The 12,471-nt window shown below is 46.8% G+C and overlaps 1 protein-coding gene across 7 annotated transcripts in view; it reads left to right on the top strand.

Annotated features, from left to right (window-relative positions):
- KIAA1549L (KIAA1549 like) overlaps nt 1-11,620 on the top strand; it is a 268,498-nt gene extending 256,878 nt beyond the window's left edge. For all 7 annotated transcript variants that reach the window (XM_049096726.1, XM_049096725.1, XM_049096724.1 and 4 more), the window contains one exon: nt 1,781-11,620. In XM_049096726.1, the coding sequence (XP_048952683.1) occupies nt 1,781-2,062 (282 nt within the window). In that variant the 3' untranslated portion in view covers nt 2,063-11,620. The remainder of the gene's footprint in view (nt 1-1,780) is intronic.
- Nucleotides 11,621-12,471: the final 851 nt, after the last annotated feature.

Raw genomic sequence — 12,471 nt, 5'->3', positions numbered from 1 at the left:
ATTCTAGAGAATCTGCCTGGAAGCACCTTATAGGGAACCGTTGGCTAATGTAGAGCTGGGGAAGGTGTCCTGGAAGAAACGACATTTGAGCTGAGACCTGGTAGACAAGTGCCCTGTCCTGGCCTTAGCTCTGTTCCCCCCGACCTCCCTCTCAGTCACTTGTGCATTCCCAGCACCTGTGGCCCAAGGACACAGACAGTTCGACTCTGGTTTTCCTCTAAGCTACAAGGGAAGTATGTCCAGCCCTTGTGGTGGAAGACCCACCATTAGCCCCTGTTTGCTACTTTGTCTTTCTTTGCCAGGTCTTGAGAAATTAAGGCCCCAAACTTTAGGACATCCATCCTATTGCTTCGTCTCTCACTTGGGTCCTCACTGGCCCTCACCTAGCCCATTGATGTTAGCCTCAGAACTCTCTCGACTTCCCGTGAGTCCACCTCCGGAGTTTCCTTTTGAAAATACAGGCCCCTCCTCTGCCTCCGCAGGAGGGCTTGTCTGAACATGTCAGGTGAGGAGTGGAGGGAAGCTGCTTTTCTGCTCTACATTCTTCCATCCAGAATTTCTGACTCCTCACCCAACTCCGTCCTCACCAGGCCCCAGACCAGTGTCTCTGTAAAGACCGGGAACGTGCTGTACTTTCCAGAAGTGTGCCATAGAGAACTGAACTCCGTAGCCTGGCACTCGGCTTTCTGATCCTCAGCTTCTCCCACACCCCATACATCCTCTCTGGTCAGACCGAACCCTCCGAAGTTTCCCGGGTACACCATCCTCCATGCACCCCCATGCCTTTGCCTTTGCTTTTCCTCTGCTGGAAGGCGCCTCCAGCCTTGTCCTCCTGGCAACATCCTGTTCATGTTCCAGACCCAGCTGAGCTACTTCTCCCACCTGACTCCCCACACATGTCTCTTCCCACAGCACCCTTGGCCCTCGTTGTCCACAGGCACTCGTCCCACAGGGTTCCAGCCAATATTATGGGATATAAAGGCTTTTTGTGGGTTGCCCTGGAATAGCAGCCCCACATGTGGCACTGTTTCTGGGGGAAAGCTGGTCCTGAATTCCAAATCACTGACTTGTCCTCATTACTAGAAGTGTCCATATATTTAAGCATGAAAGTATGGAAGTACATGGCTTCCACGTTTAATAAAAGGAGAAAAATTGTTTAGGAAATCTTGGTTTTCAAGAAAACCAGGATCACCCAGATCCAAGACAGTGCAGTGACTGACTCCTAGCCTGTGGCATCCAACAGACTTGCTCAGAGCATGTCTCGGTGGCCTGTCAACCATGTCACCTAAGGCTGCAGCACTCTTTGCTTCCGTGTCCTCTTCTGTAAAATAAGGATGACAATATCTGCCTCCTAGCTTGTTGCCTTGAGAAGCAAATGAGATACCGTGAGGAAAGCCCTTAGCACAGCCCTTGGCACTCCAGTGTTAGTGGTTACCATTGGTTAATAAATCCCCGAGTCCTTTGAGCTCCACGAAGACATCACTTGGGTTTGCCGGATTGGGGCTTATGTTAAAAAGGTAGCCAGGTAGCTTCCAGTGTGGAGACTCAGGAATGTTCCAGCATTTGTAGCAAGGTTCAAACCCCCTACTTAATCCATCCACCCAGCATCTCCAGCGTGTCCTAAAGGTTTTATATGTGCACAGTGGTGCGTGGTCTTCATTTATTTCGGCGTCTCCTCCCCGGTCTTTGGTTCCCTCCCCGTGTCCAGTCCCGAGAGTGTCCTGTGCCCCAAGCCCTGCCTAATCCAGGCCCTTGCCTTTTCTCTCGACCCCCTCTGCAGGTCCCCCTCCCGGGGTACATCGAAGCTTACCCCCGGTCACGTTATCAGCAGAACTCGCCCTCCAGACTCCCTCGGCAGTACAGCCAGCCGGCGGGCTTGCACCCCAGCCTGGAGCAGGCTCCGGCGCCGTCCACGGCCGCCTCGCAACAGAGCCTCGCCGAGAACGACCCGGCCGACGCACCGCTCACCAACATCTCCACCGCCGCCCTCGTGAAGGCCATCCGGGAGGAGGTGGCCAAGCTGGCCAAGAAACAGACAGACATGTTCGAGTTCCAGGTCTAAGGCCAGGGCCCCGTGGAACTTGCCGACTCGGAGGGAACGGCCTTCGGGTCCCTTGGCCGGACGTGTTGGGACCTGGGGCAGAGACCCCTGTGCGTCCCTCTCACCCTCTGCAGAGGTGAACAGTGGGCCTGTGGGCAGCACAGGAGACCCTGGAACCCCTGGATTCTTGGCTTCTTCAGCTGATCGTATGTCAAGTGGTCCCTGCGTGGGACCGTATGTTTGATAGTCTGTGAAGTTAGATGTTTGAACTGTGGGTGTATTTCCCTCCGGAGCCTTAGTCACAAGACACACTAACTGATCTGCAGATCCCTGTCCAATGCCACATTTTAATAAGTCACCGGAAGGGGGAGAACATTGCCCTCTCCTCGGTGAGTTCTGCATGCTAGCTCTGTTTCTGTGTTAAAGGCAATGCAGGCATCTGATTAAGCACCAGACTGTTCTCTCTCTCTCTCTCTCTCTCTCTCTCGTTCAGCTGTGACTGTAATCGTTGAAATTGCCTCTGATCTTGTAAAGGAGGCATTGATTCCAGCCAAGAAACTTGAGTCCTTTTCTCTTAAAGGTTCAGGTTCAAAGTCAGATGGATGGGATGGAAAGCAGGACCGTCCATGACTACACCTCTAAATAGTCCTGACTCTTTTTTTCCTCCCGTGAGTTAAACAAAGGCCAAGAAGGAGGGAAGATGAGAGGGAATGGTGGGCTTGTGTCGACAGGTTTTTGAAAAGGTGTTGCCGTTTCTGGAACTCGAGGGCCCGGCGAGGTGGTATCCAACTGAAAGAGAATCGGTGCTAAGAGCTTTTAGGATCCTACAAAAGAAAAACAGTCATTTGTTGGAGGGTTTTCTTTGCCCTGCAATGAAGGTGGCCTGAGAACAGAGCTTCTCTCTCTTTTTTGAGATGATAGATACATCGACTTGACAGGAAAACCTGTCTCTGCAACGCCCAGCACGTGCTGCCGAGTGACCCAGAAGGAAGGAGTAACTGATGCCTGTTTGAAGCAGAAATAGTGAATCCCCAGTCTCCCCCCAACCCCCGCCCCCTGCTGCAGCCTCTGTTTATAGAAGCTTCTGAATGTAGAAAATCTGTTGATTTATGTTTAAATGTAAATAACATTTTTAAAAGTGTATGGAGTTTGGCAGTTCCCTCCTTCCCTGCCCCTGTAGTCAGTCGATGGATGCAGGAGGACATTCGCTGAGCTTAGGACCGTGATGTGGTGAGTCACATTCCCTGACGTGGTGAGTCGGTCCCCAGAGCGCTGGGTGGACACTGCCTCGCACCCCGAGGCACCAGCTGCTGACTGTCAATTCCTAGACACGACAGCCACTGGCTTTGGGTGGCTCCCCGGGAGGGAGCACTATGGCTCCCTCACCAACTATGTTGGGGGCTTCCTGGGTGCCTGTTGGAGAACGAGGTCCTGTCCTGCCTTCACCCATGACCCATCTAGCTTCAGCTGTGTCCATGCCTTCTGAGCCCATCTTGCCATTTCCTCATGAGTTTCTTTGGTCTTTAATCAAGAGAAGGTGGAAATTTAAAAGTTGAGAGAAGAGTAGGAATGGAACTGATTAGAATGGGAGATTCAAACTGTCAAAGCACAGACTTTTCAAAGAAGCTGTTTTTATTTCCCAGTGGCAAATTGCCCTTTCTGGAAAGTTCCAGAGATGATGTATCATGGAATCCCCCAGACAAGTCTCTTGTTCGGATGATATTAGGTAGTGTCCTTTTGGTATGCTGGTTGATCTTTCATAGTGTTAGTTTTTTGTTACTTAAAAAAAAAAATCAGCTATAAATAAAATGTATTTTTGTAATTTCCATGTGTATATATGGTATATTTCTACCAATGGCCAGTTGTTGTAGTCCAAAACCTAAATCAGCTTGCAAAACACTGTGGATGGTGCAAGATTTTATTGACAGATTAACACAATGCCTAAGTCTATCCAAATAGGTATTCAATGCACTTGAATGAACAAAGAGCCAAAGAAACTCAGCCTTTTCATGCAAATGGTATGAGTCTGATAAAGTCAGCCACATTGTCCCGCCTTATCAATAATATTAATATTTCATCAGAGCAATGATATCAACCCAGTACTTTGTCTACTTGGTAAATGCCTGGAAATCCTGTATGTGATAATGAAGTTTCAAGACCTTAGTGGGATTAAAAGAGATGCTTCAAAGACAGTGTCTGAGCTTTGGATGTTCCAGTGACTTACAGAGAATGAGCCTACAGTGTGCCGCCGTGTGGCTCCAGCTTCCTAAGAGGATGGAGAAACAAATCACTGTGGTCTTTGCAGAACCCCAGGAAGTATTGAGTTAGTCAACTGAGACGGCTAGAAAGATAGCGTGCTAAATCAGACACTCCCGTAAACTAGGCACCACAGGTTTAAGAAAAGTACATGGGAGGAAAACCTTAAGTTTAAAAGGAATCCATCTGTTCATGTTTTTTCCACCACTGAGGAGATAGCCGCCATTGTTAGATTTTCTGTGACTAAGAGGCGGTCCCTTCTCTGAAGAGCCCCCTGACCTCATGGAGGGGACAGATGCCTGGACAGCTGCCTCTGAGCAAAGGCAGGTGGGCAGAAGCACTTCACGGAAGTGAAAATAGAGTTCCATGAGAGCCCAGAGGCTCTACACTCCTCATGACCCTTCCAACAGTTGAGGAAGCCACAGAGGACCTTGGCGGTCTTGGAGAAGGACTCAGAAGTCCAGAGAAGTGGAGCAGCCTGCTCAAGGATTCCAGCCCAAGCCTGCTGATTCATGATTCAACTTGCTTTCCATTTCACCATGCTGCCTGCACGCTTGTCTGTGACGCCTTTCTTGAACTGTGCTAGGAAGTTTAAAAGGTAGACCAGGGTCATATGAGAGACGCCCTACATTCTCTTGACGAAAAAAGATGATTTGGTGTGTAAAGGACTTCAGATACAGTGTATAGAGGACGATGCACTTGTGGCCTAATAAACATTTTCCAGAACTTGGTTTGATGTGAGTTTTGTGCATTCCTGAAAAGAAGTGCACGTTGGCTTTTTCCAGAGAGCGCCAGCAAGGAAATGGTATCCTCCACTGCTGTTCAGGACTGCAGGGGTGTATTCCTCTCAGTGCCATGGACCCACATGAGGAGGCAGGGAAGCCATGACAGCTGGTCATTATGAGCTAGCAGGTTCTATGCTTTGCGTCAGGGGAGGCAACCCCGTGGTGCAGAAGCATAAAAGGCTCTTGTGTGCCCTGGTAGCTGGCATCTGAGATGGCGGCGGTTACCTGTAGAACAGGAAGTTCTCTCTTTCAGGGTGTGCTATGGACTTAATGTTAAAAATCCTAGCCTAATACCATGATGGTATTAGGAGGTGGGGCCTCGGGGAGTAATTAACTCATGATGGGGAGGCCTCATGAATGGGAGTGGTGCCCTCATAAAAGGGATCCCAGAGAGCCCTCTTGCCCTCTTTTTTTGCCACGTGACAATACAGTAAGAAGTCAAGTCTTGCAACTCCGAAGAGGGTTCTCACCAGCCCCTGATCCTGCTGGCACCCTGATCTTGGACTTCCAGCCTCCCAAGGTGTGAGAAATAAATTTCTGTTGTTCAAAAGCCACCCCGTCTGTGGTACTTTGTTATGGCAGCCCGGGCTGACTGAGACAGGGTGGACGATGTAAGAAGCAGTTCTCTGGTCCTGGAAGTTATATTGTGCATTTGTCAGTTGAAGAATTCGACAGAAGGGCATGTAATTTCTGAGTAGTCTTGATGGAAGAATGGATAGGAAGCAGTTGGATTTGTGATTTTTTTTTTTTTTAATGAGAGTATAGATGGAAGAAGACAGGAATTTAAGTACCTGACTTCAAGAAATACTTCTCTAACAGGCAGAAATTAAAGAAATGGATTAAAAATTTTAATGTTGATTGTAGATACATAAGCTGTTTTTCTCTATCTAAAGCACCTTTTTTCTACTCAGGCACTCAATGTCTAATGAATAAAATGACAGATACTATTTCTAAAGTTTGAGAACATAATTTAAACTTAATCTGTTCCTTTTCTACCACACACCAGAAGACACTTTGGGCCTCTTAGGGAAATATAGTAACTTAACTTGGAGCATAACTGACTCGGGCCCAAGTGTTAGCAATTAAATTCTCTCATTTAGTCCAGCCTTGAAGGTGTTCTAGTCAAAGATTTTTTGTCAAGGATGAGAAACCTATTCAGACTTGCTCCAAAGTGTGGGGGGTGATGGAGAGACTATAGGGCCATTTCACAGAAACTAAACACAGCTCCCATATGGGAAGGGGCTGCAGCCATCTCACTCTTGCTTTCTCTCATACCTTCTTTCCATATGGGCTTTCTTCTGTTTCTCTCTGTGTATCTGCTCAGTTCTCTTGCTTCCCCTGGCCTCCTAGCATTCTCTGTTTTCTCATTACTGTATATGCAGCTGAAAATCCATCTCAGGACCCACGCCTCACCACCTTTTCTTTCCTGTACTCACCCCCTCTCTCATTACCATCTCTGTGCCCAAATCTTAAGAGTCTGATTGGTCCAGTTCATCTACCTATCTACCTATGGATGAGACACCCTTGGGTCATGTGTCTATCCAGTAACCAAGGGGGTGGAGTCATGTAAGACAGGCATGCCCCCTGGACTGACCCTTCCAGTAAGAGCCTTCCTTGGGGGCTAGTACCCAGAGGAGGAATGTAAGTGGGCAAAACCTTCAAAAAGAAGGGACCTCCTCGGGACTGGAATTGACCAGCACTCTAGGACACCACACAGCAGGTGAGCAATCCCTGTGGACCCTGCCGCAGAGGGAGAGGTCATCCTTGACTTGTACGTCAGGTGGGAACGCATACATTTGAAACCCTGGTGGACAGGCCAGCCCTGCCCCAACCACGTACCGTCCCAGCACCAGTACTACTGATACAACTTGTGGGCCTAAGAACAATTTCTGGCCAAGGTCCAGGAAGCACCACATCTTGCTCAGCACACAATAAATTCTTATAAATTGAATCGCATGATCTTAGCTCAGGTGCTATTAATGTAGCTCACGGCCACACACTTGCATGGATGAGGAAACTGATGAGCCTCTCTGTAGAGTCTTTTGAAACAAAATTCATTTCAAGTGAAATTGATATTATTGTGGTTCTGCTCTTCAAAATATAATAAGTTAGTGTCCTGAGAATTGAAAGGTCTCTTGATTTCTTAAGGTGAATGGTTACAGAATAGAATCCTAGCCTGTGGTAAGTGCGAACATGTAAGGGGCTTCTGGAAAGGAATATTTAGGAAATAGGAGTCACAGTGCCAGAAACAAATTCTTTCAGACAATGTTAGGTTGCTCTGATTGTGCCGGTTTCAAAGGCAGGGAAATGTGTGATGGGGCAAAATTTATCTCCATGGGTCAAACCCATACTTTTGTGAAAGCCATTCTATAATGAAATCTAGAAATCGATTATTTTCATCCTCTGACCTTGGCCAGATTTTTGTAAATCACGGAAGGAGACTGTCAGTGTATTTTACATAAATTAACTGTGACCTCACCTTATTTCCTTTATCTCTTCCTTATGTCTAAATTCACCTCCACCCATATGCAGAGAGAAGGCTTGTGCCAAACAGAACCAGAGTATCATTCTCTGGTCTGGAAATTTTGAAAATGGCATAAATAGTCAAGGCCTTAGGCAACTCACTTGAAACCATTCTCTGACTCCTCATCTATGAAAGGAGTACAACGACATCTGCACTTCCTACCTCCCTTGGTGAGTGTGAGGAGCGTGTGTATCTGAAACGGCTTTGAAAGTATGTTTGTAGGTATTCTTACTAAAGTATTAGCTTCATAATTTGGTCTTTTCTAGTGAAATACTTTAGCTCCTTCCATCCACTGAACTAATATGTCACATATTCTATGAAATTTTTAAAAATATAAATTAAAAAAGAAAAGATATTCCTAAGATTGGAACTGCCCACAAAAGCCAGCCTCATCTGGAGCCATATTTTGTTGTTGTTGTTTACTTTTTGGAGGCCACATGAGCATGCATACATGTGCTATCACTCTGGGTGGAACACGCAGACTGGGGCTCCCCACTCACTAGCAAAGACAAGTACTGAATGGGAGCTCTGACGGTAGCTGTTGACACGTAATGCTTGGCTTTCTAATTCCTACATCTGTGGCCTCCAGGAAAAGAGCGTTCATATGCTATTAGAATTTTCTTATTGTAAAATAAAAAGCAAAGGCTTTCGTATCCCCAAAACCTGCCTGCTTCTCATTCTCCGTCCTCCCTATGGGGAGATGGAATCCTCTTCACAACCCAACTGCACAGAAGTACCTACTGCGAGTTGTCAAAGCACCACAGAACCCCTTGTGGTCTCAGAAGCCGTCCCAGCCTCAAGCACGAGCTCATGAGCCAAGAAGAACTTCCCCTGGCCATCCACAGGCCCCAGAGAAGCAGTTCCAGCCTATTCATGACCATGTTCTTGGAACAGAATAAACCAATGCCTGGTCACAGGCCCTCCTCAGAGCATAAAGAGGTCCCATCCAGGTCAGTGGCTCCCAGAGGGTCCAGGATGACATGGGTATGGGACACAAACTTCCAAGACCACCTACCCACTTTCCCTGCCATTGCTAGTCTCAGCAATCACGGCGTCCGCCTTCTGTTCAGCCCTGTTCATGTGTTATATCCATGCTCTGCCCTCTGATGTAAGCTGACTGGACAGAACACCCATCTGACCCAGGAGCCACAAATTCGTAGGCTGACCAGCCACAAAAAAATGTAACTCAGCACACGGGGCTAGACCAACTGGATCCTCTCTGTAGGAAATACCAAGACACAGAGTCTATTAGCAAGAGAGGTTGAAACTGAACAGTCAAGACTCAGAGGCCATGATGGGTTGTAGTCAAAGCAAAGGTCTAAGAGAACAAGATATTGAGTAAGAAGTAGCCTTGAGGCCAAGGAGACTTAGAGTATAGGTAAGAAAGCCTGTCTCCTATAACAAAAATAGGCAAATGAAAACCAAGTCCGAATGTTTCGGGGGAGTCCCTACTAATGGGAAGCCACAACCCTGGGGCTCCTGGGGCTCCACTGAGATTCCGGTGGCTTGGACAGTAACAGCGTGTTGTGTCTCACGGGGGCCGAGTCTGCTGAAGCTCTCTGCAAGTATTCAGAAGTACTTAGACACTCAAGGAGCAACTTTTACTCCTCTCTGCCCCTCTGTAAAGAGGGCTCACATAGGCACAGAAAACACTCCCCACAGCCACTGTCTTGCTGCAATGATGAGGAGTAAATCTGGAACCTCCACAAAATTCTGCCACGCTCACCCACTGCACAGAGTAGGACCAGTGTGCCCATTTTCTTTTTCTTTCCTCCTGGATCTTGACTGCTCTTATCCTTCAGGACAAATGAAATGATCAAGTGAAGGGAAGTGGTGGTGCCTACTTCAGTCCCAGGAATGGCAGACAGACACAGAGCCAGGGAGCTGGGAAAAGACACGTGGCGATCCCTAGCCTTTCCTTGCTGGGGTCCCCTCAGAAAAAGGAAAGCAAGCTTGTTCCAAAGGATGATGTCTAGACTTCTCTAAGTCACTGTCATGCACCCAACTCATGCGCTCTGCTGGCCACTGGAAGCCAGAAAGAATGCAGCGAGGAAGGCGAGTGGAACTGAGTAATGGGAACATTAGTGAGGCTGTTGTCAATGGTCAATTACCTGTAAAATGTACACAGATGGTTCCCAGGAAACACAATTGCTCTGAGTCTCTCTATGACCTTTTGGAGGTATGGGTATAGCGACTACTGGTTTGCACAGTGGGGCACTTCATTTTAACAACATTTCAGTGTTCACGTTTGCACATGGGCAAACTCCTATTGAAGGAGAGGCCATATGACTCCTTAGAACTGAAATAAAGTTTCATTAGCATCACAGTTTCACCACCAACCCCTCCTCCAGACTGAAGAGCTCTGGCAAACGCTTGAAGATAAAAGCACTTCAGGTTACCTGGTCTGTGAAACAGGCTATTATGAGCTTGCTCTAGATCTAGAGGGCCTTCACTGAACATATGAGAGCTTGCTTTTGCCCCCGGTACCCATTCCATCACCCAGTTCCTCAGTCCTGGTAGCTAAGGCCTTTGGGAGACCCAGAGGGCCTGTGGAAGCCACACCCCTTGAGGCCATATCTCCAGTGATGCGAACACAACCTAATGAAAAATCAGGCGACCACCCAGATGTCTTGCCTGTGGGACATTTGGAAACAGCTGATTTGGGACATAGGGTCTACAAGTAAGCCAGATGTTGGATTAAATTATTCATGCTTCATCCTACTCTGTGAGGATTCGTGATGGCAAAGCCAAAAGCTGTTGCATCCTCCTGGAGAAGTCCATTTCCTAGGTCAGGTTTGGTAGCATGAAGAGGAATGGCCTGGAAAGTCTTAAGATTGTGAAAACAAAGGGCTGGACTGCCAAATTGCACAAATTGCTTCGTATATTGAAATTCAGGTGCTTTGGAAACTAAAAGCTGGCTTTTTTAAAATTTAAGACTTTGCCGTCAAAACTGGTAGGTCCCAAACTAGCCTTCAGTGCTCGGGGGACCAATTCTTTAGAATGAGTCCAGGTAAAAGAACCAAAGACCAAGACCAGAAATCGAACCAGAAATCAAAAACTGAGCAGACACGAGGGTTTACGAAGGGCTGTCGGGCTGTATCTCTGCCAAGGGCATGCATTATGGGCACAGTTTCATCCTGTGGATCATTAACCTTTTATTTAACTGGACCTATCCAGGAAGCACTGATAGAACCTTCCACACAGCCATCCATTCAGTCCTTCATTGGCTGAGCAAACATTTCCTGAGTGCCACCTATGCACCAGACTCCGTGCTAAGTGATGAGGATTCAGCAGGAGCGGGACACAGGGCCTGCCCCTCTCAGAGCTCACAGTCAAGGAAGACTGAGCCATACAAAGGACCACCATTCATTCAGTGAATCTTCTACCTCATAAGAGGTAGGGGAGATAAAAAACGAATGCAGCCACATGTAAACCAAAACCCCTTCTTTCTGGAAACCTTTAGGATTAGAAAGGACATTAGTACCTTCTAAGGATGCTACACAGCTTTCCTTATCACTGGCCTTTAACCAGTTAGTAAGATGCCCACAACATCCCCATGGGGACAGAGAGCAAAGCACCAACTTCCAAGAATCACCAAGTGTTATGAACCCAAATTTCAGAGCTGTCACCATCAAATGAAATCAGGAGCCCAAACTGTAAGAAAAGAAATAACCAATTTGGGGACTATGCTATGCAATCCAAGTGAAAACTTCAGGAGCCATATATTTTACAAAGGAAACCACAGTACACCGAACACCCTGACTTTGCATTGTTCCAGTCAATCAAGTGCCGCTCAGAATGCACTGGATTGCTAATGAATGGGTTTTGGTTTTGGTTCAGCCTCTGAAATGTAGCGCTCTATGGAGCAAACCCAAATAGGTGAACTAGGTAGAGCTTTGCAATGATACCACTTCTTTGCTGCATTTGTCTGTCGAGCTTCTTTGAGTTGCAATTGTGTTTGGTTTTTTTCTTGGCAAATTTGCATATGAAATAAAGCACGTTGTCTTACTGGTAGTTTTCTTTCCAGGGTGTTAGTGGATATTTGTGCTCACATCTTGTCTTTTCTCGTACTTAATATTTCTCTCTCCATTCCCCATAAGGATAAGATTTCAACAAGCATTTACAAATCCTCGGAAAATTAGAAATTGCCACGTGATGAAAGGATGGAGTTTGCTGTTTTTGAAATTACAGGATCCCAAACTCTGAGTTGGAAGAGAATTTAATGGGGACGTTATCCCGCTTTGTACCTTGCAATCAACACAGGATACACTTCATGTCCTATGTGCTTCTCTGGTCAAAGGTTAAGCAGAATTAGGGCCTCAGCAAGGCAGGTTCTTGAGGAGAGGGGAATGAATAGGAGGTGGGAGGGAGATTGAGTGTTAAAGATGATTGGATATATAGGGCAAAAAAAGTAATGTAGTCACCATGGGGTGGAAGTAGGAGAATTGTCTTGATTTTAAATTATATATGGAGTAAGAGGACACCAAACTGTTTTTTTTTTTTTTTAAGATTTTACTCTAGCTCTGAATCTGTTCCATGCTCATTGTTATCACATGGGTAGAGGGATCCCCATTTTAGGATTTGCGATCATGCAGACCTGGATTTGAACCTCATCTTTACCTCATTGTAGTTACTTTGGACAAGTCATGTCCCCTCTCTGAGCCTTATCTGTGAAAAGAAGATAAGATCTAGTCTATGAGTGACTGCAGAGCTGGAAGGAGACACTGCCTGGTTTACACCTGCATGATACCCTATGAGCATGACGGATTATTGACATTTATTTGCCTCCTTGGAAAATTCTAGCATTGGGGAACTTACTCTCTTGCCAGCGTCAACACTTGATCCATTGATCACCCCCAAGTGGT

Source organism: Canis lupus, chromosome 18 (genome assembly GCF_003254725.2).
Source record: "Canis lupus dingo isolate Sandy chromosome 18, ASM325472v2, whole genome shotgun sequence".
Lineage (NCBI taxonomy): Eukaryota > Metazoa > Chordata > Mammalia > Carnivora > Canidae > Canis > Canis lupus.
This window is presented reverse-complemented; position numbering and strand designations above follow the sequence as displayed.